The 27,726-nt window shown below is 54.2% G+C and overlaps 2 protein-coding genes across 3 annotated transcripts; one reads left to right on the top strand and one right to left on the bottom strand.

Moving 5' to 3' along the window:
- Positions 1-1,765: 1,765 nt before the first annotated feature.
- RPL19 (ribosomal protein L19) lies at positions 1,766-6,545 on the bottom strand. Its single transcript, XM_021704319.2, has 6 exons — positions 6,440-6,545; positions 5,433-5,539; positions 3,588-3,710; positions 2,840-2,960; positions 2,321-2,431; positions 1,766-1,970 (listed from the first exon to the last, which is right to left on the bottom strand). Exons 1-6 carry the CDS (start codon positions 6,442-6,444, stop codon positions 1,847-1,849), a joined length of 591 nt encoding a protein of 196 aa, XP_021559994.1. The 5' UTR covers positions 6,445-6,545; the 3' UTR covers positions 1,766-1,846.
- Positions 6,546-9,269: 2,724 nt separating this feature from the next.
- On the top strand, positions 9,270-26,664 carry CACNB1 (calcium voltage-gated channel auxiliary subunit beta 1). Of its 2 annotated transcripts, XM_021704321.1 has the most exons (14): positions 9,270-9,353; positions 11,815-11,901; positions 14,936-15,055; positions 16,134-16,256; positions 16,811-16,947; positions 17,161-17,237; positions 18,612-18,631; positions 18,907-18,987; positions 19,433-19,491; positions 19,680-19,789; positions 19,910-20,061; positions 23,357-23,452; positions 23,878-24,063; positions 26,159-26,664. In XM_021704321.1, exons 1-14 carry the CDS (start codon positions 9,270-9,272, stop codon positions 26,621-26,623), a joined length of 1,797 nt encoding a protein of 598 aa, XP_021559996.1. In that variant the 3' UTR covers positions 26,624-26,664. The 2 variants fall into 2 exon arrangements, with proteins under 2 accessions (XP_021559996.1, XP_021559997.1); XM_021704322.1 differs by lacking the exons at positions 18,612-18,631; positions 26,159-26,664 and adding an exon at positions 17,645-17,799 and having other exon boundaries at positions 23,878-24,168.
- Positions 26,665-27,726: the final 1,062 nt, after the last annotated feature.

Below are 27,726 nucleotides of genomic sequence, written 5' to 3'. Positions count from 1 at the left end.
CACCTCCCACCTGGACATCTGTCCTTCAAACTGCCACCCACTCACTAGAGCCAAAGCTCTTCCAGCCACTCTCCCTAACCCAGTTGGTTCCTCATCACCAAAGGCGTCACCTGCCCAGTCCCCCCTAAAGCTTGGGGCCTGGGGACAAGCCACTTTTTCCTCAGCCCCCACAATGTCTACCAAGTCCTATTTTACTTCCTAAACATCTTGAATCCATTTTCCCGTCCCCAGCACGCAGGCTATGCAAAACCAGCTCGTCATTTCACTGCTTTCCACATCTGCCAAATGGAGAATAACCCTACCTTACAATGTTATGAGGATTAGAGAACTGATGTCCGTGTAAAGTGCCTCACAGTACGTGGCTCGAAGAGCAGATCCTTCACTGAGGCCTGTATTGGGTCATTTCTACCGGCCAAGTGGCAAAATAAAACTTACTCCTGTTTGTAAGCAACTCACAATGGCTTTGACAAGTGTTTATTCCAATTTCTGCTGAGAAAAGCCTTTTCCTTTGTGCCCTATGTGATGGATATAAACCAAAAAAACATTAAAAAGTTTTTAGTAATCTCTACACCCAACTTGGGGCTGAAACTCAGAACCCCAAGATTGGGTGCTTGTTTTTTTTTTTAAAGATTTTATTTGGGAGACTGCAAAGCAAGAGAGAGAACATGAGCCGGGGAGAGGAGCAGAGGGAGAAGCAGGTTCCCTACTGAGCAAAGAGCCCGACGTGGGACTCGATCCCAGGACCTTGGGGTCATGACCTGAGCCAACGGCAGATGCTTAACCGACTGAGCCACCCAGGCACCCTGAGTGCGTGTTCTTCTAAGGCAACCAGGAACTCCTAAAAATCTCTCTTGGTAGGAAAGAAAAGAGGACTAGAAATTGGGATGCTCAAAGACCTCAAGGCCATTTGGGCAGCTTAAGGGAGGATCAGCAGTTAAGTCCAGGTGGCATAGCCTCTGGGCTGGTGGTAGTTGAAATCCCCAGTCCTGAGTTCTAGGAGTAGACTTCAACCCCAGATCCCAGTGGACAGCTGAGAAATACATGCATAGTATCTTGATGGTTTTTAAACAATGTGACAACTGATGTCACAACTTCTGTTGGTTCTCAGCCAACATTTGGGACCACTTTTGACCTGTTACCCACTTTCTGCTGTGAAGGGCAGTTTTTTTTTTAAAGATTTTGAGAGGGGCACCTGGGTGGCTCAGTCGTTGGGCGTCTGCCTTCGGCTCAGGTCGATCCCAGCGTCCTGGGATCGAGCCCTACATTGGGCTCCCTGCTCTGCGGGAAGCCTGCTTCTCCCTCTCTGTGTCAAATACATAAAATCTTTTAAAAAAAAAACCAGATTTTGAGAGAGGAGAGAGCACGCGTGAGTGCACGAGAGGGGCAAGGGGCAGAGGGAGAAGCAGGCTCCCCACTGAGCAAGGAGCCCTGGGATCATGACCTAGGCCAAAGGCATCTGCCTTAACCGAATGAGCCATCCAGGTGCCCCTGAAGGGCAGTTTTGAAGCACAGGATCTTGGAGACTTGAGTAATAGAAGCCACTCTTTCCCTCCCTTCATATCAGGCCCTACACCCAACTAAAACCAGGTAAGAAACCCCATCTCTCCCATGGATGGACACAGCACAACCAGAGGCCAGGAGCCAAGGAAGAAATGAACAGGCACCCTGCAAAGGGCCTGCACCCCAATCCTCAGTGTGCACTCAGTTCTGATCCTCTCAATAGTGAAGACCCACCAAGCAGCCAGAAACTTTGGAAGCAGAGAGAAGCAGATAAAGGTTGGTTTTATTGAGTAACTGATCTGTGTTACTGCCGAGGCCACTATGTACAGACAAAAGAGAGGGAGTTTTATTTCTTCGTCTCTTCCTCCTTGGACAGAGTCTTGATGATTTCCTCCTTCTTCGCCTGGAGCCGCTCTTCACGGCGCTTGCGAGCCTCCTTGGTCTTAGATCTGCGGGCCTCAGCCTGGTCACTGGATGATAGAAAAGGAAAGATGGGTCAGTTTGAGAATAAATGAGTTGCTGGGGAGACAGAAGAAAGCGCCCAGACCTCTCCCTTTGAGCCTAGTCAGCGTAGGAAATCAGTCACCAGGGCCACCACAAGCTCGGCTTCAACTAAGCCCCAGTCCCCGCCCTGCAATGACGGTAGGTGGTGCGCGCAACAGAGGAGCATGTATTTCTAATGCAACAGCTGTTTTCTGGACAGACTGTGTGCAAGTCACAATTAGGCATTAGCGTATTTTAAAGGTCTTAGAAGAACCCTCATAATAAAGATCAAAGAACCTGTCCCCTGTGACAGAAGCCAATTCCTCAAAAAACTTACGCCAGAAGCTTCTTGCGAGCCTTGTCGGCCTTCAGCTTGTGGATGTGTTCCATGAGAATCCGTTTGTTCTTGAACACGTTCCCCTTCACTTTCAGGTACAGGCTGTGATACCTGCAGGGTAGAAGGCGCAGGGGCTTCGGTCGGTAATGGGGGCAGAGGCTGGCCCGGCATCTGCCCCTCTATGTAAGGTCCCTAAGTACGCAGGGTTCCTCTCCTCTCTATTCTGCAGGGACGGTTTCCCCCAAACCAAGACTTTTTGTGCAATTTCCAGACAGAATAGCTTGCCTGGCAGGTTAAGTTCAATCCTTGGGCTATCCTAGTGTTGCACATGGCCGGGGGGGGGGGGGGGGGGGAATGGGACGGGACATACAGATGACAATGGAAGAACTTTCTTTGAAAGGCCTAAGACACATGGCTCCCTCCCCCAAGGCCAATGAGACAGATTGTGGGTCTGTGCAGAGAACAAGCTGTCAAAGCACCAAATGGGTCTTAGTGGCCACAAGAAGAGGGTGTGCTTACATGTGGCGGTCGATCTTCTTAGACTCTCGGTATCTTCTGAGCAGCCGGCGCAGAATTCTCATCCTCCTCATCCAGGTTACCTTCTCAGGCATTCGAGCATTGGCAGTACCTTTTCTCTTACCTGCAGGGAAGGGAAGTCAAGCCCGCTGTTGTGCCTCTGGGTCTCAAGTCAGTTACTAGAGCCAGCTGCTTGGTCACAACGACAGCTGCCAGTTTCTTCAACACTTGACAATTCACTCAGTCGTGGGCCAAAGGCTTGACCTCATTTTCATAGCATTGTTTTCATTTTACGATGATGACCCTAAGCATTTCTTTCATTTATTCCTTTTAAGGAAGCACCAACAAGCCAATTATTCCCCACTTTCTGCAGAATGTGTAGAGGACAGGGTGTGCACCAAGCAGTATGGGAAGCTGGAAGGGGCTTTAAAGGAGCTATGACCTTCATCTCCCTAAATCATCCTAACCCTAGAAAGTGGTTTTAGGATTTACTGGACCACATTTTCAAGTACCCAGCAGAATCCTTGGCACAGTGTAGGTGCTCAATGAATGTGACCTCTTTCTACCAATACCTTCAACTCCAACACTAGCGTCACCTTTGAGTTGCACACGGAGAAAACACATCTAACATCATGGAGTAAGAAAAGGGCTTACGAGACAAAATGGAAAGAAAAAGATCCTGGATATATCCCAGTCTAGACTTAGGTAACTCTAATTTTAAGTCTCAGAGAAAAGGGAAGAACACACTTACCAATGCCCATATGTCTGCCCTTCCGGCGGGCCAAAGTGTTTTTACGGCACCGAGCCCGGGAATGGACAGTCACAGGCTTCCGGATGATCAGCCCATCTTTGATCAGTTTTCGGATCTGCTGACCTGGGAAAACATGATGTATCTAGTCAGTGAGGTGGGGCCTAGCCCCCAAAATACCAGTCATAACCCAGAGTCCAAAAAGGCCAGGCCAGAGACATCACTCACATCCCTGGCCCAGTGGTCTCACAATGGTACAAATATTGGAACTTCTGCTTATTTCTCTTTTGTTAAAAAACAAAAAAAAACTTTTGTTCTATTTTTCTAGATGTTTTATAGCACACTCAAATTATATGTATTTGAGGATGTGAGATCAAGAGTGTACAGATATGGCCTGGTCCTTCAGATCCTGTCTCACCTATTAGCTACTGGTCTAAAATAAGATTATGATATTCTGAGCACACATCACAATGCCACAAATTCAAACTGGTTAAAAAATTCCCTGATAGTAGGGCGCCTAGGTGGCTCAGTTAAGCGTCTGCCTTCAGCTCAGATCATGATCCCAGGGTCCTGGGATCGAGCCCCACATCGGGCTCTCTGCTCAGCGAGGTGCCTGCTTCCCCTTCTCCCTCTGCCTGTCGCTCTGCCTACTTGTGCTCTGTCAAATGAATAAATAAAATCTTAAAAAAAAAAAAAAAAAGAAATTCCCTGATATTGACCAACATTCTTTGCTTGACCAAACTTTCATCAGCCTCCTGAACCACGGCCTAGGCCCACTTGTGCATGTCCTTGTAAATTCTAGTCTTTTTTTTTTTTTTTAAAGATTTTATTTTTATTTATTTGCGAGAGAGAGAATGAGAGACAGAGAGCATGAGAGGGAGGAGGGTCAGAGGGAGAAGCAGACTCCCTGCCGAGCAGGGAGCCCAATGCAGGATTCGATCCTGTGACTCCAGGATCATGACCTGAGCCGAAGGCAGTCGCTTAACCAACTGAGCCACCCAGGCGCCCAATTCTAGTCTTTCTAAGAACCCTGCTTAAGTCAGTTTAAGCACAAGCCCCCACCCTTGATATAAGATCAGGTTCCCCAACCCCCAACATTCCCCAGGTGATGTCTGATCATCCCGGCCTGTCTTTAGCAACAATCCTGTTTGGTCAATCTAGCCAGAATCCACCCCCCCCCCCCACAGCCCCTTACCATTAGGGTTTCCTCTTAGTCATCTTCCATCCACTGACCCTCACACCACCCACCTTGGCCATAAATTCCTACTTGCCCATGCTACGTTCAGACTTGAGTGCCATCTCCACCCCCCACTGTAAAATCACACAGTTGTCCCTACACTTGCAGCAATGGTCCTGAATAAAGCCCGCCTTACTATCTTTAACGAGGATGACTGAACACCTTTTTCTGTAACAATATCATATGGACGTAATGTGGATATGTTGCTGTCTGCACGACTGACAACTGTTTAACTGCCCCAAATTATAGGCCAAGAGGCCTTTCCTAAAGCCCGAGGTCCCAGGTCTTCCCAATCCATCCTTCATCATTTCCTTGGCCATCTCTACTCTCAGTCCCTGTACTGTCTCCTCATAAATCCTTCACATAGTTATAAAGCAATACCCACGTTAGCAATAATCATTAATACAACACTGGGTTGTTCCATTAACTCCCATCCTGTCATTTTGGCAAATGACAGAGAACCTCTGGTATCTCCTTATTTCTGGGACCCTCCATTTTAGAAGACCCCAGACTATGAGCTTTCCTAGGTTTGCTGGGAGTCAAAATCGTGACATCTTTCATCTCATGAAGGATGAGAAAGGAGTAGGGTGAAAAAGATCCCAAGAACTTACGGGAGTTGGCATTGGCGATTTCATTGGTCTCGTTGGGGTCCAACCAGACCTTCTTTTTGCCACAGCGGAGGACACTGGAGGCAAGCCTCTTCTGAAGCCTGAGCATACTGTGACAAACAGAAAACATTATCAAGCCCTGGAAGCCATTCCCCGACAAGACTTGCCTTGCAATCTTTTAATGTTGTGAAACCTAAAGCACGGGAACTGGATGTGTGTAAGCACTCAGGATTTGGGGCAACATCCCGCCCCCATACTAAGAATCATTTCTCTAGCAAGACTTTTGCTGTGCATTCCTCCAAGAGCAACTGGCCACCTTGGAATGAGAACAAAATCCAAGCTATGCCTTAACTTCTCTGCCTCAGTTTTCTCCTCCGGAAAATGAGGTTAAAGGATAAAACTGGGATGAAGAAGGGGCTTATGCCCTTTCTGGTACCGAGCTCTAAACATAGGCGTCTAAGAATCCGAGGCCAGAGGGTCTGATTCGCTTGTCTAGTCCTTTGCTTCTTGGGCCCGTCTCCCTCGTCTTATCACAGTAATAAACTTACGTTCCGCTAGCCTCAGAGTTTTCTTAGGAACCGTCCACGGGGCGGAAGGCGTTAAAGTGCTAGGGATCGCCCCACTCTCAGCAGTCTGAGGCCCGAGGCCTACGCGAGACCTGTCCTACGTCAGTCACATGGAAGCACAGCTCGGCTCCGATCCGGGGCGCCCAGCGAGTAAGGGGGCCAGAGCCTAGACCCCGCCGCGGCCCTTCCACTGTCCGCGCAAAAGTCGCTCGCGACCCATATGGGGCGCGGGGCCCACCCTTCCCGCGGCCTCGCGTTCTCGGGACGCCACCCCCCCATCCCCGCGAGGCCGGGGCCTGGTGCGCTCCGGCCCATCCCAAGCTCCGGTACCGGCTGCTTCAGGACTGCCTCCACCTCATCTCTCCCACCCGGGGCCACGGAAGCAAGCCCTGCCGCCCGCCGGCACGTCGAATCAAGCAAAATCAGACGCCCGCACGCCCTCACCTCATGGCTGCGGCCGCAGCGCCGAAAGGAAAGAACTCCCCTCAGCCGGGCTCCTCCCATTATCTGCGAAGGGGAGAGCCCACCCCCTGCTCCGCTTTCGCCCGTATTCCCCGCCCGTCCTTGCATCCTCTACCACACTGAGCTTACTCTTACCCTCTGTGAAGACCTAGAGAATAGAAGCCTAATCTCGGTAATCGGTTTTAAACTTAAAAATATAAAAAATAGATCCTTTCGGTGAGGCAAAGTGGTATAGTCCGACTTCCTACTAGGCATGCGCAGCAAGGGTACCTGATCACGTGGGCAGTGGAAGCCGGAAGCCACGGCTGGACGGCGCAGGCGGCGCGTAGTTTTGCTGGAGTGGCCTACTCTTTGCAGGCGTTCTGGGTTCTCTGGATGATGTTTTCTTAGCGAAAAAATATTAGTGAATGGAGTGAGAGAAGACAACGTGGGGAGATGTCAGTCAAGAGCAACCTTTTATTCACTGTCCCCGTACGTTGGGAACCCCTGCAGCACAGGAGAGATCACCAAACATAGCAGTTAATGTTTTTGTGCCACTGTGGTCCTTAATCTCGTAGCGCTTCAGTTTGCTCCTTTGTAAAGTGTACCTAATCCTAATATTCCTGTCATCCGTTGTGAAAACCACATGAATTAACTTGCAAAAGAGGATATTAAGACAAGCTCCTTGGTGACAGGAACCAGGCTTGTTTGGTTCTCGCTGTAGGCACCACAGGAGGCATGGAGCTTTGCGTGTAGTAAGCATTTGAGAAATAGTGCATTGGCTGACTGAAGGAATAGTTGTGAAAGTTAGAAAAAAAATGGAATGACAGGGTCATCCATAGTTCTTTTCTCCTGCTCTGAAACACCCAATGCAAAAACCCAAAGAGAATATTCTGGGGTTCAAGAAATCTAGATCTGAGTCCTGGCTCTATCTCCTTGCTTGGCTCTGGCTGAGCACCCATCTCTATCATCTGAACTTTCCTGGTTGCTAAATGGAGCTGAGGAAAGAGAGGAGGGGAAGCAAAGCAAAATTCATGCCACTTTTTCAAGACAACAGGGTTAGTGTCATCTTCATTTTACAGCTGAGTGAGGTAGCAGAAATTGAAAATCCAGGTCTTTCTGACTTCAATATCCATGCCTTTTCTGTCATACCAGGCTCCTTGTGCCCAAGGGACAGATCGAAACCCTGTTCAGGGTTGGATCTGTTCATAGCACAGTGCTGATGTACTTCATTCTTACTCTCCCTCAAAGTAATGTGAGCAGAGAAACAACATAAGCTGGCCATCCACTTGTAGAACCCAGGGTGAGGAGAAGGGGTCAGTGTATTCCACAGTCTCTCCTCTAGCAGGAGACAGCAGGCTGGGCTTTATATTAGGGTAACTGAACCTGGGCAAATCTTGACCATTCTGCTTCTCATCTCCCCTCTTTGAGGAGCAGGGGAAGCGGTGGAGAAGTAACAATTCCTCCTGCCATGAGAGACCTTTGTTCAGCGCCTTATAGCATCTCCAAACACCTGAGCAGTCCATCATTTGATTTCATTCTCCCTCATCCTCCTAATAATCCCAGGTGACAAAAACACTACAGTACCGGCAACCCCATTTTACAGAAGTGTAGTGACTTGTCCAGGGCTGAAAGAGCCTGAGCCAAACTGACACCAGAATTGTTGTTGTTTTTAACTTATCTCTATGTCCAAGGTGGGGCTCAAACTCACCACCCTGAGATCAAGAGTCACATGCTCTAAGGACTGAGCCACGCAGGTTCCCCAATACCAGAGTTTTTGCCAGACTCCCTAATTCCTTTTCTCTCCATAGGTTGTGGTTGGTGGGATCCAGGCCTTGGGTATTTGTCCCCAAATCAAGGATGCAGGGGGAGCAATTCTAGGTCAAAAGGCACTAGATCTGATTTTAGCCACTCTCTCAGCTCCACATTTCTTCCTCCTCTTTCCTCTCTCTTCCAAGAAACGGGGACCTTGCCTTCTGGAAGGGCCTGGGGGGATACGAGGGACAAAGGCAGAAGGACTCCTGGGTCCCCGGGATTTCTTATTGCTGTCTGTGTTGGGGCTCCCTTTGGACATTCTCATCACCCCAGCCTCAGTCTCAGACAGCCTCCACCTCCGGAGAGCATCGTCCTGTTGCAGGGAGAGGGGCCTTTCTGTTTGGTTCAAGGCAGCCTGAGCCCACACCGGGGAGAAAGGAGTTAAAGCCGGGTCCCAGGATCAACGGGATTGGGAAGTTCCGGCGGCCCAAACTGGAGTGGAACGAGCCGACGCGCGAAGGGAGAGCGGTTTGGGACGGAAGAGGGGGGCGTGCCAAACAGCGCTTCACCTCCATCAGCGCTCTGCCTCCACTGGTAAGCCGCGGCCCCCGCCCCCTGCCCCAAGGCCGGGCTTCACTCCCCCCCCCCCGCCCCCCCCGACTCAGACTGGGCCGCCCTCACCCTAGGCCAGTCCGAGGCCGGCGCTCAGCCTCCTCCCGAGCCAGGAGGGGCGTGCCTCCCTCCGGCCGCCCTCCCATTGTCTGTGCGGAGCCCGCGGAGGGGCTGCGAGGGGCGGGGCCGGGGCGGGCGGAGGGAGGGAGGGAGGGCGGAGGGAGGGGCAGGTGGGAGCGGAGGGGGCGGGGGGAGATGCTGAGCCTTCAGGGGCGGAGGAGGCGGCGGCGGCAGAGGAGAGAGCGGGAGGAGGGACGGGAGGCAGGAAGAGGGCAGCCGAAGGCCGGGCCAGGTGGCTGGAGCGGGTGCCGGCTGCGCCGCGCGGCTCTCGGTTCCGACGGCCTCTCTCATGCGCTGAGGGCGCCCGGCTGGGCCGGGCCGGCAGCCGGAGGGAAGGCTCCTCTCCATGGTCCAGAAGACCAGCATGTCCCGGAGCCCTTACCCACCCTCCCAGGAGATCCCCATGGAGGTCTTCGACCCCAGCCCGCAGGTGAGGTGTGGTGGCCGGGCCCGAGGGCAGGGGGCCGCTCCCGCGGACCTTGTGGGGTCGGCTCGAGGGACGCGGGGAAGAAGGAGTTAGGTGCCCGGCGCGGAGGGGCGAGGGGCGCCTGCGCGCCCCCAGTCCCTGCCGGTTAATGATTGATGGGCGCTTGGCCCGGAGTTGGGCTGCGGTTTGGCGGAGCTGGGAGGGGGCGGTCGGGCCGCCTGTCACCCTCGCCTCGCCTCCCCCGCGTCAGGGTCCCTGCTCCGGGGCTGGAGAGTGGGGGAGCTGGCGGGGCATCCGGGGGTTGAGGGAGGCTCGAGAGCGAGCTCAGGCAAAGGGGGCGACGCAGAGCGCGCTCGGGGGCGCCAGGCCGGGGGTGGCCCTGGGAGATGGCCGAGGCGGTGGTCAGGGCGGTGCCAGCAGGCCTTCGGAGCCGTAGACACTGGCCTTTCGAGGGTGGGGAAGGGGCCGGCCCCGGGCTAGGCCCCCATCCTGGCACCTCAGCTACATCCTCATATTGGACCACCTTCCCTCCCCCAACACCCACGTTATCGTTCCTTCTCCACCCCCCTCCCCTCCCCAGCCTTAGAAAACGCCTCCAAAGTTTGGAAAGTTGGATGGATGCCAACTCACTGTCCTGGAGGGGAGGAAGCTGTGTTACCTGGGGGTTGGGGGGTGTCTGCCGCCCCACCCCCAGTCACACTTTTCCGGTGCCAGGTTATCCCCAGGAAGGGGCGTTCTTGGGTGTGGTGCGTGCCCACGGAGTGACCAGCAGGGTCTGGGGTGACTGGTCAGGGTCTAGGGTGGTCGTGCCAAGGGATTTTTCTGGGACAAGGCCATTCTCCAGTCTGGCAATACCCCAAGGCTAGGATACCATTAACTCTTTTCTTGCTGTGACCAGCCTGGAGCAACTGTAACCACCATGAAAATGTGGTTGATGGGCATGTGGGGGGGGGGGGTCAGGTTAGACCTAAAAATACCTCCCTTCTCCATCCCAGGCCCCTTGGAGCCTGGGAGGCAGCTGACTGGGGCCTTCCTTTCAGCTGTCCCTTGTCTCTCTGGGTGCCACTCCCTTTTCCCATCCTGGGGTAGTGGTGGTGGTGTGAAAGAGAGTCTGGGGCTCACTGGAGGATCCTCTTAAGTTTGTAGGGATCCTCAATCCTAGAGGTTGGATATGTGTTTGGTTTGAGAGAAGGGGTTGGGAGGGAGGATTTTTGAAGGGTTCCCAGGTACCTTTCTCTCCCATCTATCCATGCTCCTTCTTGTACTCAGGCCCAAGGAACCAGAGACCCTAGTCTGATCAGGTCTTATCTAGTTTCTTGGGCATAGAAACTCTAGGATGGCAGCTGGGGGCAAGGCCTTGGAGGGCCTGAACCCTCCATCATTCCCCTCCCCATGACTCTGGACTGGCCTGGGGCCAAGTGTGTATGTGAGTTAGGGAGGGCAAGGATGAGCCCCCTTGACAGGAGGCCTGGAAATACCTGAATGTGTGGCTGCTTGAGAGGTCAAGCAGTGTCCACTCCACCCAAGCCAGGAACCCAGGCAGTGAGGCTGAGCCGACCTACCCCAGGGACTTGTGGGGGCTGTGTCCTAGGCTTGTCTTGGGGCAGGGCCAAGGGGCATTTAGATTGATGCAGCCTAGTGGTTACCATGGGGACCGGGCATGGACAGTGGCAGCCAGGGGTTAGAGAGTGGAAGCTTGAGCTCTCTCCCCCTTGGGGAGAGGCGTGACCACTGTGATGATCAAGAAGGGGCTGCGAAACAGTCGTGACAGGGTTGGTGGGTGGGGGCGGTGTTGCTAAATCTGCCCCCATGACACTGGGCTGGGTTGGGGTTAGATGTTTCCTTTCCAAATACAGTTCCATCCGTCCCCCTTAGCCCCCTCCCCAGAAATCTGGTTTTGGGTCTCCAAGAACTGAGAGCTGCCACTCCCCTCCCCACTCTGCGGAAAAATGAAGGCAAGATTCGGGCACGGGAAAAGCCAAGCTGGGCCCAGGTTGGCGATTCCTCTTCACCCTGGGGGCCACAGGCACACTCGGCCCCCCTCTGCTCCAGCTGAGGGGGAAAGGGAGGGGGACTTTCCCCAGCTCTCTCTGCCCCCCTCACACTGCAGGCAGCCTCTCCCTTCCCCGGAGGCCTCTGCAGCCTGCCCAGCATCTTAATTAGCTTTGCTGCCTAATGAGCCTCCAGCTTCTCAGCGCCTCCCTGTTCCCAGCCTCTCTGGCTTGGTTTGGGGGTTTCTGTGCGAGCTTTCTAAGGTTCTCTCCCACTGTCCCCCACCCCAAGGCTGTGGTCTGGGCCCCCCCTCCCCCTCGGGCTGTACCATCTCTGGAAGAAGATGGGGGGTGGGGCTGTTCAGAGCAGGGAATGATACTCCCAAAGCTTGGCTGTAGCTCTGGGCCTGATGGGATGAGGGTTGGGAACAGCCCTTTCTGATTCCACTCTTGTCCCTTCCTGGCTTCCCCAGGGCAAATACAGCAAGAGGAAAGGGCGGTTCAAAAGGTCGGATGGGAGCACGTCCTCAGATACGACATCCAACAGTTTTGTCCGCCAGGTAATGGGGAGGCTGGGCTGAGAGAAAGGAGGTGGCTGGTTGGTGGAGACGAGCATTGGTTACCTGGGTCTGAGGCTTTTCTCCAGGCACCCTCCTCCATGTCATTTGTCACCTGCCTGGAACCACCCCATCACCCTCACCCCCATGACCTCTCCTGCACACACTGTCAGCCTGCACCCACTGCCTCAGCCCCCGCCCTGCCCCTCCCCCAGCCCCAGGCACCAGCCCCTGCTGCCTGCCTGCGTCATCTCATTCAGGGACAGCCTGGCCTGCCTCCTCCTAGCTTGCTTCGGGCTGTCACCCACTCCCCCTGCCGGCTGTCTGCTTCCATGTCCTCCCCCAGAACCTGTGACAGCGTGGGGTAGACGCAGAGCCTAAGAGATGAGGAGCCAGGTCCTTTGGGTCCCTGGAGCCCTGGTGAGGTATGGTGAGGAAACGCCTCCTCCCATCCAGCTGACTGCTCTTGAATACGCAGAGAGAAAGTGTGTTGGAGGGGGCTAGGGCGGGAGGGCATTGGTTTTAGAGAGGAGGGTAGCCCAGCACCCCTGGCTGAAGGAGGCTGGATAGCTTTCTGGGGTCTTCTTTTCTCAGTCAGGAAGATGCCATTCTCATCTCTGTTCTCACTCCCAACCCCAGGCCATCTCGGGCTCAGGGAGGGGCAGCCAGAGAGGCATGTGGTTGCTATGGGTACAGAGCATCTCAACAAAACCTGGTACCCAAAAAAGGCGAGAGAGGCTTGGGATCAGACAAGGAAAGGGAGTATGTTGAAAGAGGAAATGGGCAGGGCATAAGAGAGCAGAGGACAGTAGGGAGGTCAGCCCCTGCACCCCCTTGGGCTGGAGAGAGAGGGTGGTGCCAGGCAGACCCACCGCAGATTGTGGAGTGAGGCCCTTTCTGCCTCTTCTGTCTCCACAACACTTGGCACATGTGAGCCCAGGCCTGACTTGAGAGGGTCAGATAAGCAGCCCTTCATCCCAGCATCTTCTAAGCACACAGACAGACGGGAAGTCCTTTCTTCAGTCTTTTCCTCATCCCTCCTGTTGCAGGACTCAGCCAGGGCCAGGGCCAGGGATAGGAGGAATGACGCTGTGCTCGGGGGTAACTCCTCTTGACAGAAAAGAGTCTTGGTTCCTTCAGTGTTTGCCACTCCAGAGGATCAGACCCCAGCCTCCAGTCCATCCTCCTCTCAGCTCCCTAGCTCTGACCCCCAGTAGGTGGCAGGGAGTAGGGGAGCAGGCCTTGCCACATCTCTGAGCTAAATATACCCTAGCAGTTTGCACATGTAGCAACTCTGCTTGTAACCTGAGCCCCCTGGGGGAACGGGCAGTTTGGGCCACCCCCTAGGCCTGCAGGGCCAGGCACTGAGGGCGCCGGGATGGAGGCGCCCAGCCGGACCCTCGTAGTGGTGAGCCAGGGATGGGGTGGGAGTCGGGGTGGGTGGGAGCAGCCCCAATGGGAAAGCTGATGGGGGGGGCCCTCACTCTAGCCTGTCTCCTTGCCTCCTCGCTGTTTCCCTGCTCCTGCCATTTCTGATATGTCTATGTGCGTGCATGTCTGTGTGTGCACGCGTGTGTGCGTACACGCATGTCTGTAAGGATCAGTAAATGCCTCTCTGCCACTCTGTCTCTGGGTCTGTTTCTTGGGCTCTCTGGGGCATCTGTCTCCTTGATTCTTAGTGCTCTCATCAGGAGGGGTGGAGAGTGGTAGATCAGCTGGTTTTCACTCTCCTTCCCTTTTGTTTCTTTTCCAGCCTCCATTAGTGACCCCACTCCCACCCCAATCTTGCCCCTTCATGAGTCTCCTACTTTTGTGATTTGGCTGGGAAAGGAGTGGGCAACCTCACTAGCTAATGACAGGACTCTCTGCGGGAGGTGGGACTGTGTTTTTTCTCTTTCCTTGGTCCCCTGGGCATTCCTGGCCAAGTGACCCTTTCATGGCCTCAGGAAAGAACCCCGACACGTGTGTAGTCCTGCTCTTCCTCCAGGACCTCCTGCCCCTGTCCCAGCACCACCACATTTGTGTAGTCACACAAATGCACACCTCCTGGCTCCTGCCCTCATGTGCCGCACATGGTCAGGGACACTCACACCTAGGGTGCCCCCCTGCCTGTGCTCAGGTGCATCTATATGCATTCAGTCGTGCATATCCAGCACATACCGTAGAACACAGCCTCCTAAATGCACTTGAAGTTGCACATCCAAGCACACCTGTGAATAAGCATGTTCATTGACACTTTGGGCCTCACTCATGTGCCTGCATCCCTGAGGGAGTTCCTTGTGCTCTGGGATGGTCCGTGTGGTCAAGGCCAGCTTCCTGGCATAGCCAGACTTCTGGGCCTGCCTAGACCCTAGCAGCCAGCAGCCATAGAAATAGAGAGAGGCCTGCCCCATGTTCTACTCTTCACTTGCCTCTTTTGCCTGCACTACCCTAGGAATCTTAGGGTCTCGTTTTGGATCTTGTGAGAGGCTGAGGGTTGGGTTTCCTCTGATTCTGGCCAGGGAAATAGGATTCTATCTCCCCTCACCTTTGAGCAGAAGATAGCAAAATTTTTGGTGGCCCCATCCTGCAGAGCGGGCTGCCCACTGCCAATTTTGCAGAGAGCTCAGGCCTATGTTGGTGGCTACTGGCCCTGGAAGGACTGTGGGCTTCTCCCGAGTCTATCTCAGCTGGTACGGTGCTGGGGGCAGGGGAGGGAAGGAGGAACAGGGAGTGGAGACCGTCCCCTGGCACTCCTCCCCTGCGCTGTGCCCCTATCAGGTTCCCACCCCTCCCTGGGCCCCAAGCAGCTGTCGTGGGACTTGCTTTAACCCCCTGCTCGCTGCTGTCGCCCTTCCTAGGGCCACACTTTTCCCAGGGGCCTGCCAATCTCAGTCGCTGGCTTCTCTCATCTCATACCACCTTTTCCTAGCCCTTGTGGCATCACGCTGGGCTGGCTGGGGCTTGAGGCATTCATGATGGGTGGCCCCTTTGTGCCTCCCGAGGCCCAGGAACCAGGAGGCAGTGCAGGCCCTGAGCCGGCCCGGTCCGTTTTCAGGGCTCGGCGGAATCCTACACCAGCCGACCATCGGACTCTGACGTGTCTCTGGAGGAGGACCGGGAAGCCCTGAGGAAGGAGGCAGAGCGCCAGGCATTGGCCCAGCTCGAGAAAGCCAAGGTGAGAAATACGGAGTCAGGGGGCTGTGCTGGCTCTGTTTTCCCACCCCCAGGCCTTAGGGATGGCCTGAACAGACCGAGGGCCAAGTCTTGGCCCAGCCACTTTTCAGCTGGTGTACCCCAGGGCCTCGATGTGCCTCTGCCTTAAAGCTGTAAAATGTGGGTCATACTACTTGCCTTCTCATACAGGATAATAAGTGCTAAGTAGTGTTGCCACACATAGTAGGAACTTGAGACTCCCCCCTTCTTTCTGGAGTCAAACATCCCGGGCTGACCCTGATTAGCTGTGTGATCTCAGGCGAGCCGCTTAACCTTTCTGAACTTTAGTCTCCTCATTCATTAAGATGAAGATAATAGGGGCGCCTGGGCGGCTCAGTCGTTAAGCATCTGCCTTCGGCTCAGGTCATGATCCCAGGGTCCTGGGATTGAGTCCCACATCGGGCTCCCTGCTCAGCGGGAAGCCTGCTTCTCCCTCTCCCACTCCCCCTGCTTGTGTTCCCTCTCTCGCTGTGTCTCTCTCTGTCAAATAAATAAATAAAATCTTAAAAAAAAAAAAAAAGATGAAGATAATAATAGTAGTTAATTTTTTTATTTTTTAAGATTTTATTTTGTTTTAAGTAATCTCTACACCCAGTGTGGGGCCCGAACTTACAACCCCGAGATCAAGAGTCCTCCACTGACTGAGCCAGCCAGGCGCCCCTAGTAGTTGACTTTTTAAGGTTTTTGTGGTGAATAAATGAGGTAGTGCTTGTAAAACATGTTAACATGGGACCTGGCACAGTAAACCATAGCTTTGGTCGTTATTATTATTATTGTTGTTGTTGTTATCATTAGTAATACTCTTTCTGGATGTCATTCCAGGCTAATACTTACCATCCCCAGTGGCCCCCCTTCATCCTGAGAAGGCTGAATTCTATTTTTTTTTCAATTGTGAAATTTAATGTACATACAGGAAAACCACTTAAACAATTCAGTATACTTTTCAATGATCAACACAACAAACCTCCACATCATCCCCATCCCACTGCGGTACGTCGTGGCTTAACCCTCTGGTTGTCATTCTCCCTGTGCACCTCTAGACCAAGCCCGTGGCATTTGCTGTGCGAACAAATGTCGGCTACAACCCATCTCCCGGAGATGAGGTGCCAGTGCAGGGACTGGCCATCACCTTCGAGCCCAAGGACTTCCTGCACATCAAAGAGGTGGAGAGAGCATCTGGTGTCTGGAAGGAGGGCAGGGTAGTGGGTGCCAGGAGAAGGGCAGCTGGAGCTCTAGCGGAAAAAGACTTCTGAGCCAAGCAGAGCTCGGCTGAATCTGCCGTGTGATCTTAGACAAAGCTCTTCCCCTCTCTGAGCCTCTAATTTTCATTGGTAAAATGGGGTGGTGATGCCAAGGTCCCACGGATGTCGAGAGGGTTGTGATGAGATTTGTTAAGTAGGGTGGGAGTGTGCAGGCACATGTGGGTGTCAGCATTCGCCCCTCTCCCTGCCTTTCCAGGGTGGGGTGGGCACATGGTGGGACAGGGACGTGTGGGGGGTGCGGTGGTCCATGGCCCAAGGGGCTATAGGTCACGGAGTTGTTCTAAGGATTGGGTGCTATGCTCAGAGGCTAGAACCAGGGACCAGCTCTTCAGAGGTGCCACCCCCTGGGGAGGTGTCGCAGGTCCCAGGGGGGTTTCTTCATAGGGTGGCTGCTGGCTTGCCCCTCCAATCTCCCTCTTGGTCTCTCCCACCCCACCTGATGTTGCTGTTTGCAGAAATATAATAACGACTGGTGGATCGGGCGACTGGTGAAGGAGGGCTGTGAGGTTGGCTTTATCCCCAGCCCTGTCAAACTGGACAGCCTGCGCCTCCTGCAGGAACAGAAGCTGCGCCAGAACCGCCTCAGCTCCAGGTGTCTAGCTGGGGACCGGGAGGGGGCCATCCAGCTGGGACTAGGCCGCAAGGGTTGACCCATTGCCCCGAGGGCATAGCCACGTACAGCGTCACCCGTGGGGCTGGAGAATCTCCGGGGTGGGGGGGCAGGCAGCATAGGAGAAAACAAGCTTCCCCCACCCTCACGCCCACCCCTCTGCTCACAGCTCCGTTTGCCTCTCTGCCCACACAGCAAATCAGGTGACAACTCCAGCTCCAGCCTAGGCGACGTGGTGACTGGCACCCGCCGCCCCACGCCCCCTGCCAGTGGTAAGAGCTGCTACCACCTTAGGGAATGGCGGGGGTGGGGTGGGGGAGCTCCTGGGTGGGGTGGTCTCTGCACTGCCTGTCCCCTCCTTTCCCTGCAGTAGGGGGCGCCCCAGACCTGAGTCCTCCAAACACACCCAGCGGTACCCCCTCCGTGAAGAGTAGGATGCCCCCCAAGCTGGGCCCGTCAGTGCCCATTCTCCTGTGTCTCTCCTTCCTGTTTCTTTGGTAGCTCCATCTCTCTGCCTGACTCCCCTGCCCCAACCCCATTCATTTCTCCTAGCTCTGTTCCATTCACCTCTTCTTCTTTCTTTTTTCCCCACCCCATCCCTGCCTTCTGTACTTGTGTCTCCATGTCCATCCCACCCCTCCCCACCTCGCCTCCCTCCTGTCTCCTGACTGCGGTCCAGGTAATGAGATGACTAACTTAGCCTTTGAACTAGACCCCCTAGAGCTAGAGGACGAGGAGGCAGAGCTCGGGGAGCAGAGCGGCTCTGCCAAGACTAGCGTTAGCAGTGTTACCACCCCGCCACCCCATGGCAAACGCATCCCCTTCTTCAAGAAGGTAATTCTTGCTGGGTTCTGGCCAGAGGGCAGGGGGTCAGGGCCCGGCTCTTTGGCAGGGGGAGGGGCCGGATCGGATTCAGACGCAGTGCCGGCCCAATTCTGTGGGGAGCAGGGCCTCCTGCCAAGGAGCAGGGAGGGCGGCATGGCACCAGGAGCGGGCGCATCCAGCTCCACACACCACCCCGCTCTGGCCCACCCCCAGGAAGGGATGTTTCTTGCAGTCAAAGCACCCCTTCCCTTGGAAGGCTGTGCCCCTTGCCCCACCACCCCCGGAAGCAGGGGCTGGTGGTAACGAAACTGGGATATTCCATGTTTGCCCTGCACCCCAGCATGTGATGGGGAGAGCGGAATGGTGAACCCTTCTTGGTCTTTTTTGGACTCCGTGGGGCTAGGGTGGGCATGTGGGGGTCTACTGGCTGCACAGCAGGACAGTTTAAGGAACCCTTAAAATGAGCAGGTGGGACTGCACTAGAGGCAGAAGATGGGCACCAAATTAGGGGCTGTCACCCTTTCCAGAACTTTCCCAAGACCCAGAAAGGGGAAGGGTAGGTGGGAATATTCACAAGTCCACTGGACTGTCAGTCCTTCTCCCAGCCCTGATCTAGGGCCATCTCTGGCTCCCTCTTGGCATGGGGTCCCGTCCCCTCTCTCTGGCTCTGTCTGTCACTAACACGCATGCCCTGTTATCTCTCCTCGTCTGTCCGCTCTCCCTCCCTCTCTTGTCCTGGCTCCTTCCTTGCCTTCTGCCCCTGCCTGGGTGCCCTCCCCTCTCTCCCCCGCCTCCCTACTCTTGGCAATCTCTGGACCCAGCCAAACAGAAGCAGAAGTCGGTGAGTATCACAGCTTTCTGTGTCCCCCTCCCCACCCCCTGGGATGAGCTAGTGGGACCTTCTAACACCCATTCTCGTGCCCTCTCTACCCACCCCCCATTTCCCTCACCCTTCCTGGTTCTCCTTGGCCATCCCTCCCCATCCCCACCCCCATCCCCCACATCTGGGTTCTGGGAGCAGGGGGAGGAAAGAATGCATGGGGGAGCCTGGAGGCTGGGGAAGAGGGGCTAATGCCATCTCCACTCTGGGGTTTCCCCTCCCTGCTTCCCCCTCAGACAGAGCATGTGCCCCCCTATGACGTGGTACCTTCCATGAGGCCCATCATCCTGGTGGGACCATCGCTCAAGGGCTATGAGGTAGGAGCCCCTAGAGGGGTATGGACCCAGAGGGGCCCAGATCGCTAGAGAGATGCTAGAGAAAGTTTCAGACCCCAGGGAGATCCCCTGGAAGGGCCCAGATTCCCAGGGTATCTCCCCAGAGGGCTACAGACCTTCGGAGAAGCCCCCAGAGGGGCCTGACCCACAGGGAGACTCACTCAGAAGGGTGCAGTCCCCTTCCCCCAAGACACCCCCAAGAAGGTTCCTCCCAGAGAATCCACCTAGAAGAACCTTTGGAATCAGAGACCCCATCAGAGGCTCCTCAGACCCAGAAGGAACCCCCCCACCTCCCCCAGGGGGCCATTTACCTCAGGAATTAAAGAAGAAAATGGAATGTGAGGGTGTAAATACTCGGCAGCCCACCCTTCCTGAGTGGCTTTAAACACCTCACTCCCCCCCCCCCCCCCCCCCCCCCCAATCTCAGGTTACAGACATGATGCAGAAAGCTTTATTTGACTTCCTGAAGCATCGATTTGATGGCAGGTAAGACCCTGGGAGCTGGCTTCCCAACCCCATTGTGGTCCTGGGCTGCTGGGGATGGGCAGGGTGGGCTTGAATGCTGATCCTGGGCCTCCTTGTACTGAGGGCTAGGAGGCAGGCCTGGAGCCTGGGGAGTGAGCAGGGCATTCAAGCCCACCCTGACCCCTCACTCCCCTTGCCCCATCCCTCAGGATCTCCATCACTCGTGTGACGGCAGACATTTCCCTGGCTAAGCGCTCAGTCCTCAACAACCCCAGCAAACACATCATCATTGAGCGCTCCAACACACGCTCCAGCTTGGGTAAGCCCACCCTGCGACGTGGGGCGGTGGGGGGGGTGCATCTCCAGAGGGTTGGATTGTCCATTGCCTCTTGGGGAGGCCCCCTACATTCCCCCTTCCCCATAACTCCGTGTCCCCCAGCTGAGGTTCAGAGCGAGATCGAGCGAATCTTTGAGCTGGCCCGGACCCTTCAGTTGGTTGCTCTGGATGCTGACACCATCAACCACCCAGCCCAGCTCTCTAAGACCTCACTGGCCCCCATCATTGTTTACATCAAGATCACCTCTCCAAAGGTAGGTGAGAGAGCCTGACCCTCGTGGGGACAGGAGTGCTCTGGGGTTGGGTGGCCTGTATTTCAATGCCAGCAACTGCTTATTAACTGTGTGACCGAATCTCCCCGAGCCTTATTTTCCTCCTTTGTAAAACTCCATCAAATGGACATTGTGAAAATCGAACCTAATGTGAATGCTTAGCACTTCGCAAAGGGTCTGGTATAATGTGCCTCATCATGTATTAGCTAGTATAAGTATCATTATAGTGTCATGCAGGCCAGCCCCCTGTCTCCGCTCTGGTTGACCTCCCATCCTTGATCCAGAAAACTGAAAGAATTCTGTGCTTTTTCTCCGCAGTGTCACCCAACTACTTGGCAGTTGGGAGGTCTTTTCTGTCATTTGATTTTGTCCCTTTTTGCTGCACTGTCCTCGCTTGGACTTTGATAGAAATGAATCGGTAGGAAGGCTGATTTACTTCTTGTTCGTATTGCGGCTCTGTGAGATTCCCCTCCTAGACGTTAGCGGGGGTTTGAGAAACATGGAGGGAGAGTTTAGGTGAAGGATTGGAAGTAAGAAAACAGCATTGGGTTCAACCCTTTGCTCTGGTTGACTTATTCATTCATTCATACACTCACTTTTGTTGTTTGTTTGGTTGTTGTTCTGTTATTGAGCTTGGGATCTCTGGAGGATTTATTTAGCCTCCGAGCCTCAATTTCTTCACCTATGAAATGGGAATTGAAATCTCTCCCTTGTTATTGTTGAGGGGATTTGAGGTAATGATGGAAAGAGCCCTGAGTTCTGTCTGATTCATGACTGACAACCAAGGGTGGTAACTGTTCCCATTTTATGAAGACACCCTGTGAGCGGAGCACCCAGGGACCCCAACCTTTCTGAGCCCTAAGTTTCTAATGAGCGGAAAGGGGAGGATAGGATTGAAGTCCTTCCTGGGGTGGTTGAAAGGATCTAATGAGATAATGGATACAAAAACACTCCGTGAGCTGGCAAGTAACCAATCCTTCAATTTCTCCCAGGGGCACTGACCAAGGTGAAGCGTGGGGACCCTGGAGCCAGGGCGCCCAGAGTTAATGAACCAACACTGTACTCCCAGCTCTGTGCTCCTTTGGCAAAGTCCCCTAACGTCTCTGTGCCCGTGTCCTCACCTGCAAAACAGAGATCCTCACATGGTGGTTGTGAGGATGACATAGGTGGATTAACCATGCAAAGTGCCCAGGACCTACTAAGCACTATATCTATTCTTTTTTTTTTTTTAGATTTTTGTTTTGAAACAATTCCAAATCTAGACAAGAGTTGCCGGAAGAGTACCAAGATCTGCCATTCTTTGAATGCCCTTCACTAAGATTCAGTAATTTTTTAACAGCTTTATTGAGATAATTCACACACCATTCAATTCAGCCATTTAAAGTATATTATTTCGTTTTCTCCAGATTCACTAATTTTGAACGTTTTGCCACATTTTATCTTTAGGTATGTGTTATGTATATGTGAATATATTTTTTTTCTGAATTATTTGAGAGTAGGTTGTAGATACCATGTCTTTATTCCTAAATATTTCAATGTGTATTTCTTAAGAACCGAGGACATTAATCTACATAACCACAGTACAGTTGCCAAATTCAAGAAATATTTTAGTCCTTCATTTTTCTTTTTTAATTTATTTTTTATTTTTATTTACTTATTTTTTTAAAGATTTTATTTATTTTTCTGACAGAGACACAGCGAGAGAGGGAACACAAGCAGGGGGAGTGGGAGAGGGAGAGAGAGAAGCAGGCTTCCCGCTGAGCAGGGAGCCCGATGTGGGGCTCAATCCCAGGACCCTGGGATCATGACCTGAGCCGAAGGCAGATGCTTAACAACTGAGCCACCCAGGCGCCCTGTCCTTCATTTTTCAATTGTCCCAATAATGCCCTTTATGGCAATTTCTCCCTCAACCCAGGGTCACGTGTTACATTTAGTTGCTTTATCTCTTTTTTTTTTTTTTTTAAGAGTTTATTTATTTGACAGAGCACAAGCTGAGGGAGAGAGAGGGAGAAGCAGGCTCCCTGCTGAGCAGGGACTCCAGTGTGGGACTCCTGGGATCATGACCCGGGCTGAAGACAGCTGCTTAACCAACTGAGCCGCCCAGGCACCTCTCTCTTTCACATTCTTCTTTTTTTTTTTTTTAAAGATTTTATTTATTTATTTGAGAGAGAGAATGAGATAGAGAGCATGAGAGGGGGGAGGGTCAGAGAGAGACAGACTCCCTGCTGAGCAGGGAGCCTGACGTGGGACTCGATCCCGGGACTCCAGGATCATGACCTGAGCCGAAGGCAGTCGCTCAACCAACTGAGCCACCCAGGCGCCCCCTTTTTTTTTTTTTTTAAAGATTTTTATTTATTTATTTGACAGAGACACAGCAAGAGAGGGAACACAAGCAGGGGGAGTGGGAGAGGGAGAAGCAGGCTTCCCGCCGAGCAGGGAGCCCAATGCGGGGCTCGATCCCAGCACTCTGGGATCAAGACCTGAGCCAGGCAGACACTTAACGACTGAGCCCCCCAGGCGCCCCTCTCTTTCACATTCTTAAACTGGAACAGTTCCCCAGCCTTTCTTGGATTTTTACGACACTGACGTTTTTGAAGAGTACAGACCACTGACTTTGTAGACTGTTCCTCAGTGTGGGTTTGCTTGATGTTTCCTTGTGATGAGGCTTAGGTTTTGCATTTTGGTGCAATGTGTCTTTCCGAGCATGTTGCATCAAGAGGCACGAGGTGTCTGCTGTGTCATTGGTGACATTAACTTTGATCATTTCGTTAAGGTCATGGCTTTCTGGTTAGCTGTTACTACTGTTATCATGATTGCTGTGGAGATGAGAATAATAATAGTGGCTACCTCATGAGATTATTGTCAGGACTAAATGGACTGAGCATATGGAAAGCACAGACCAGTGCCTGTTCACAGCAAGTGTCCCGTCAAAGACGGCTGCTGCCGTTCCCATGGGGATGCCAGCCTGGAGAATGAAGCCTGTAAAGTGACAGGGATCAGGAAGGCGAATCACTGCCTTTCAGATAGCCCCTTCCCAGGAGAGCCTGGCATGAGACCCGGGAGAGAGCCTGAGCACTGTGTAAGGAGGGACACAGGGCTGGCAAGATCATTTCTGACGAGGTGGCCAGGGCTGAGAATCATCCAACATCCACCCCCCCGCCCCCCGCCCCAGGTCCCCCTGCCCCGGTCCTGACACGCTAGCTCCACCCAGGACCTGCTTCTCTGATTTGGTGCATTGCGAGATCCCTCTAGCTCTGCTTCTCTCGCCCCAAACTAGGTACTTCAGAGGCTCATCAAGTCCCGAGGGAAGTCTCAGTCCAAACACCTCAATGTCCAAATAGCGGCCTCCGAGAAGCTGGCGCAGTGTCCCCCCGTGAGTGCTCAGACCCTGGGAAAGGGGAGATATTTGGGTTCTCCTGTTTCCTCTGGCCTGCATGAGAGACAGAGCGACCAGGAGCACCAGGGTGGGGTCTATAGGTGCGAACTGGTCTCCCTGGAAAAGAGAGCCCGACAGGCAGAGACCGCGTTCGAGCCCCGGAAGCCCCCCACTTCTCTGTGGGGTCAAGCCCGGGTTGCCTTATATCCAGGATGAGAGAGTTGGACTGTCTGGGTGCCAAGACCTCTTGTAGTTCTGCCAGTGTATGTTTCTGAGAGTCCTCCTCTTCCTGGACATCCAGAGGTTTCTTTTTAACTTTGTCCTTCAACCCTTTGACTCCACCCACTGAACCCAGGCCACACCCTCACCCCCTCGGTCACGCCCGGCTCATCCCAGCCCCGCCCCTAAACCCGCCTCCGCAGGAAATGTTTGACATCATCCTGGACGAGAACCAATTGGAGGACGCCTGCGAGCACTTGGCCGAATACTTGGAAGCCTATTGGAAGGCCACACACCCGCCCAGCAGCACTCCGCCCAATCCGCTGCTGAACCGTACCATGGCTACTGCCGCTCTGGCCGCCAGCCCTGCCCCTGTCTCCAACCTCCAGGTACAGGTGCTCACCTCACTCAGGAGAAATCTCAGCTTCTGGGGCGGGCTGGAGGCCTCTCAGCGGGCCAGGTCGGTGCCACAGCAGCAGGAGCACGCCATGTAGGTGTCCCACCCATCGCCCCTCCTGCCCAAGGCTCGACCTGGAGCGCAGGGAACATGGGGAAGGAAGGGAAGAGCCTTATTTTGTAAAAAATGTGGTGAGTGGCAGCTTCTGGTGTCTGTGGTTTTTGATGGGATTGGGGCTGGCTGGTGGTGCCTCCCTGGGCCTGGTCCCATAGGACTACAGCTGCTGCCCTAGGGGCTTTTGGATATGAGGCCTGATTGGGGCCTTATTAAATAGATAGGAGATGAGGAGGAAAACATAAGGAAGACTGATATTTTCATTCACTGGACTTCACACCCACTTAGGTTTTATTTTTTAAATTTATTTATTTATTTATTTATTTTAGATTTTAATTATTTGAGAGAGAATGAGAGAGAGCACATGGGAGGGGGGAGGGTCAGAGGGAGAAGCAGACTCCCTGCCGAGCAGGGAGCCCGATGCAGGACTCGATCCAGGGACTCCAGGATCATGACCCGAGCTGAAGGCAGTCGCCCAACCAACTGAGCCACCCAGGCGCCCCTAAATTTATTTTTTTAAAGTAATCTCTACACCCAGTGTGGAGTTGGATCTCGTGGCCGAGAGATCAAGAGTTGCATGCTCTGCCGACTGAGCCAGCCAGGTGCCCCCACACCCATTTTAGACCCAGCAGAGCAAGGGCCATCAACCCCAGGCAGTTTCCACAGAGCAGGGCCATTAAGCCCAGAGAGATTGTCCCTTCTCTCAGAGCCCTAATCCCAGGAGTTTCCTCAGAGAGGACCCAGAATGAAGCATCTTCTCTGAGTTGATGCCCTACCTTCCATCCTTCTCCCAGTGAAACAGCTTCCAGGAAAGGTCCTCCTGTGGGTGCCCTGCCCTGGCTGGACCTCCTCCCCTGGATGCTGCTTCCCATCTCTAGGCTCACACCATGAAGTATTTGGTTCTAGATTAGAGCCAGAAGAGAGCCATGAAATCATTCTAAGAACATTGCTTTTCAAATTTGTTTTCAGTAACAGAGCTCATTTGTTCATTGAAACTTCTAAGGAAGCTCAGTATATAAAGTGGCCCTGCTCTGCTCAGAGGGAGCTGGGGGCTTGGCTTCTGTTTCACCTCTACAGGGACCCCTGAAGCACTTTTGTGCCCTTCCCGCCACCTTGGGTCTCCAGGGAACAGCTTGGAAATTGCTGGTCTAATCCCCATCATACCACCGCAGAGAAACTGGGCCATAGAGAGGAGAGTCATTTGCTCAGGGTCACACAGCTTGAAGTGGCAAGGGATGGGACTAGAACCCAGGCCTTCTTGCACCCCACCCAGCCGCCTCCATGGTGGCATGAGCATCAGATCACCTTTATGTGGCATTTGGTGCTGAGGATGTTGGGCCACCTCATTGTCTCTGGGGGCGGGGTGGGGAGTGTGTATGGAGGGGGGTGGAGACCCATCAGCTTTCCCCAGGCTGCTGCTTTGGTTTTTTGCTGGGGCCGGGGGAGGAATCCTATCATCCCTGGAGACTTTGTCATCTGACCAGGGAACGGATGGGGGAGGTGTGGGGCTCTGGAAGCCTGTGATTAGGGTCTGGTTTGGGCTGAAGGAACTGGGGTTAGTGAGCTCAAGCTGAAATCCCCTTAGTATATTTGGAAAACTGGGGCAGTGACTAACCCAATCAACCACTAACGAGTGGCGATGCTAATGAGCTGTTAATGATGATTTAGCCCAAGACAGATTAGTGACGTGCATTGAGGAAGCAATGACTAATTATTCGTGGGCTCTCTACCATGGTTACCGGAAGAGTTCATGCCTCCTCCTGTCTTACGAAGGTTGGGTGCCTCCTGTCCCAATAGAGGAGCAAATGCCCCGAGGTCTGTCCTCTGGCTGGGCTGCCCATCCCCTAGAGCCAGCACCCACCTCCTTTAGCTAGGCTGGGTGTCTTGGTGCCATCACTAACCTGCCTTGCTTTGTTGTGTCTCTCTCACCCCTGCCTGATCTGCATGGTGTGTGCTGTCCGTCTGCTAACCAGGGACCCTACCTTGCTTCCGGGGACCAGTCGCTGGAACGGGCCACCGGGGAGCACGCCAGCGTGCACGAGTACCCCGGGGAGCTGGGCCAGCCCCCGGGCCTTTACCCCAGCAGCCACCCACCAGGCCGGGCGGGCACCCTGCGGGCACTGTCTCGCCAAGACACGTTTGATGCCGACACCCCTGGCAACCGAAACTCTGCCTACACGGAGCTGGGAGACTCATGTGTGGACATGGAAACTGACCCTTCAGAGGGGCCAGGGCTCGGAGACCCTGCAGGGGGCAGCACCCCACCGGCCCGGCAGGGATCCTGGGAGGATGAGGAAGAAGACTATGAAGAGGAGCTGACCGACAACCGGAACCGTGGCCGGAATAAGGCCCGCTACTGCGCAGAGGGTGGGGGTCCAGTTTTGGGGCGCAACAAGAATGAGCTGGAAGGCTGGGGGCGAGGTGTCTACATCCGCTGAAAAGCAGGGGCCACACAGTGGCCCAGGGGAGGGGAAGGACCGAGGGGCTCACCACAGGGGTGTATCTTTCCTCCAGGGGGGCACTGTCTCCCTCTCAGATGCCTTCGCTGGATGTTTGGGGTTTCTTTGGTGGTAGCATCCCAGCGCCTGGGATTCCCTTAAAGCCCAGCTGTAGGTTTTCACTTACTGCTGTGGATGGATGGGGGGATGCCCACCTTCCTGCAGTGTCCCTTTTCCCCCACCTCAGGGGGCTCTCTCTGCTCACTCCCAGAGAAAAGGTGCACTTCCTTAACTCTGTCTACTTGGGGCTCTAAATAAGGGTCCTAAATGGGGTAGCCCTTTTTTCCCCCAACCTGGAGTATTTGGGAAGGGTTAAGGGGGCTTCCATAGACTCCTTCCCGTGAGGGCTCTCTTCCCTGAACCCCAGACCCAGGTTCCTTCACCATGCCCACCCCTCTCCCAGCTTCCTGGCAGCATTGTCTGGTGGGTGAAAGGTATAGAATGGAAGCCCCATGGGGAACTTGTCTTGGGGAGGGGTCTGGGTAGAGAGCGGCAGGCATCAAATGTAGTGCCCTCTGCCGGACCCGGACCCCTGAGGAGTGGGCAGCCGGAGACCCTGCTACCCACCCCACCACTTCCATGCCTCAGCCTCCACCTGCGCCAGGAATGAGCTTTGCCTACAACCTCCCTTGCCTACTGCCATCAGAAGAGAGGGCCCCTCTGCGTCTGAGCCCCCCACCCCGTTTCACCTGGGTGTGGCACCCATGGAACATTCTAGTCCGCCTCATTTTGAAACCAAAAAAACTGCTCCTTCACTTTCGCCCGGAGGCCCCAGGGGAGAGGCCCTGTGGGTTGGTGCCCAAGAGGTAATCGCTGCCCCAGGGGTCACCTCGGGGCCTCGGATCTCCCTTGGGGGGCTTGGCTGCTGCTGGTCTTGCTCTGCATTTGCCTCTTGTGATCCTGTCCTTACCCCACGTCCACTCCCCCCCAGGAGATGCCTTGGTACCCCCTCTGGCCCCTCCAGTGGTCCTCGGCCTAGCGTCCCTACAGCCCCGCAGCCCTGCCCCTCCCCAGCACGCAGTGGGGCCAGAGAGAGCCGACTG

Source organism: Neomonachus schauinslandi, chromosome 15 (assembly GCF_002201575.2).
Source record: "Neomonachus schauinslandi chromosome 15, ASM220157v2, whole genome shotgun sequence".
In the NCBI taxonomy this organism is placed as follows: domain Eukaryota; kingdom Metazoa; phylum Chordata; class Mammalia; order Carnivora; family Phocidae; genus Neomonachus; species Neomonachus schauinslandi.
The sequence above is the reverse complement of the archived record's forward strand: the minus strand, read 5'-3'. Positions and strand labels throughout refer to the sequence as shown.